General features: G+C 42.9%; 1 protein-coding gene across 1 annotated transcript in view; it reads right to left on the bottom strand.

Moving 5' to 3' along the window:
- LOC102842734 (ankyrin repeat and sterile alpha motif domain-containing protein 1B-like) overlaps positions 1–1,439 on the bottom strand; it is a 214,680-nt gene that overhangs the window by 178,747 nt on the left and 34,494 nt on the right. Inside the window, exon 4 of the mRNA XM_006877665.1 lies at positions 460–756. Within this exon, the coding sequence (XP_006877727.1) occupies positions 460–756 (297 nt within the window). The remainder of the gene's footprint in view (positions 1–459; positions 757–1,439) is intronic.

Genomic DNA, 1,439 nt, shown 5'->3' with positions numbered 1-1,439 from the left:
TATGGTGTTGGAGAAGAATATTAAAGGTACTGCCCGAATACTTCTGAAAGGCCAGAATGTTGACTCTTCATCTTTTATACTTCAGACATATTATCAGGAGAAACTAGTCCCTGAAGAAGGACATCATGCTTGCTAAAGTGGAGCATCAGCAAAAAAAGAGGAAGACCCCTAACGAGATACATTGGCACATTGATATAAGCAATGGGCTCAAGTGTAACGACAAGTGTGGGGATGGCCTAGAACCAGGTAGTGTTTCATTCTGTTGTACATAGCGTCACTAGGAGTTGGAACCAACTCAATGTCATTTAACAATAACCAGCAGGTGGCACAGTGCCTAGAATTTAACCATCGCAAACATACTTGTGGACTGTTGGGTGAATTTTTAAGATTTTAACATCTGGACCATGAAGTAAAGCCAGAACAGCCTCACTTTGACAGCAGAGCTAGCAGGAGACTCACCTGACAGCTTACATCCATCCCTGCTTCCAGCAGCACCTGTACAACTGCTTTGTGTCCATTGCGCGCTGCGAGGTGCAAAGGTGTGTGCTTGCGGGTGTTGCAGCTCATCAGGTTAGGGTGTGCACTGATGATCATTTTGACCACTCTAAGCCGGCCATAGAGCGCTGCCAGATCCAAAGGTGTTTCAAGCTTGCTGTTCCTGATTGTAGGGTCGGTGAGCTCTTCCAGAAGAACAGAGACTACCTCTGAGTGGCCGTACTGAGCGGCGCAGTGTAGAGCAGTCTCATTTTCATTATTCTGTTTAAGAAAAAGATAAAGCAAGTTTTCAGAAATTCCTTTGGTCATCGCAATGTAAACGCAGCTGAGTTAAAACCTAAGACACTTTGGAAATCTTAGTAAACTAAACCAAAAACAGCCATCAAGTCGATTCTGACTCATAGAGCGTTTCCAAGACTGTAACATTATATGGAGCAGACAGTTTCATCTTTCTCCTTCAGAGTGGCTGATGGATTTGAACCACTGACTTTGTGGTTAGCAGTCTAATGCCTACCTCATATCATCACCAGGGCAAATTTTCAGAAATCCACTTAGTTATTACCACAACCTAAATACAGAGTTTTGCTAAAGGTAATACAGAAATGGCTACAATCATACATTGACAGAAAAGTTCCAGAGGTTCAAGCCAGATTCAGAAGAGGCCGTGGAGTGGGAGATATTATTGCTGATGTCCGATGGATCTTGGCTGAAAGCAGAGAATACCAGAAGGATGTTTACCTGTGCTTTATTGACTACTCAAAGGCTTTCGACTGTGTGGATCACGACAAGCTATGGACAACACTGAGAAGTATGAGTATTCCAGAACACTTAATTGTGCTCATGAGGAATCTGCACCTGAACCAGGAAGCAGTTGTTCGAACAGAACATGGGAACACTAAATGTTTTTAAATTAAGAAAGGTGTGCGACAAGGTTGTATTTTTTC

The sequence above is a fragment of the Chrysochloris asiatica genome, unplaced genomic scaffold, assembly GCF_000296735.1.
Source record: "Chrysochloris asiatica unplaced genomic scaffold, ChrAsi1.0 scaffold00552, whole genome shotgun sequence".
Lineage (NCBI taxonomy): Eukaryota > Metazoa > Chordata > Mammalia > Afrosoricida > Chrysochloridae > Chrysochloris > Chrysochloris asiatica.
The sequence above is the reverse complement of the archived record's forward strand: the minus strand, read 5'-3'. Positions and strand labels throughout refer to the sequence as shown.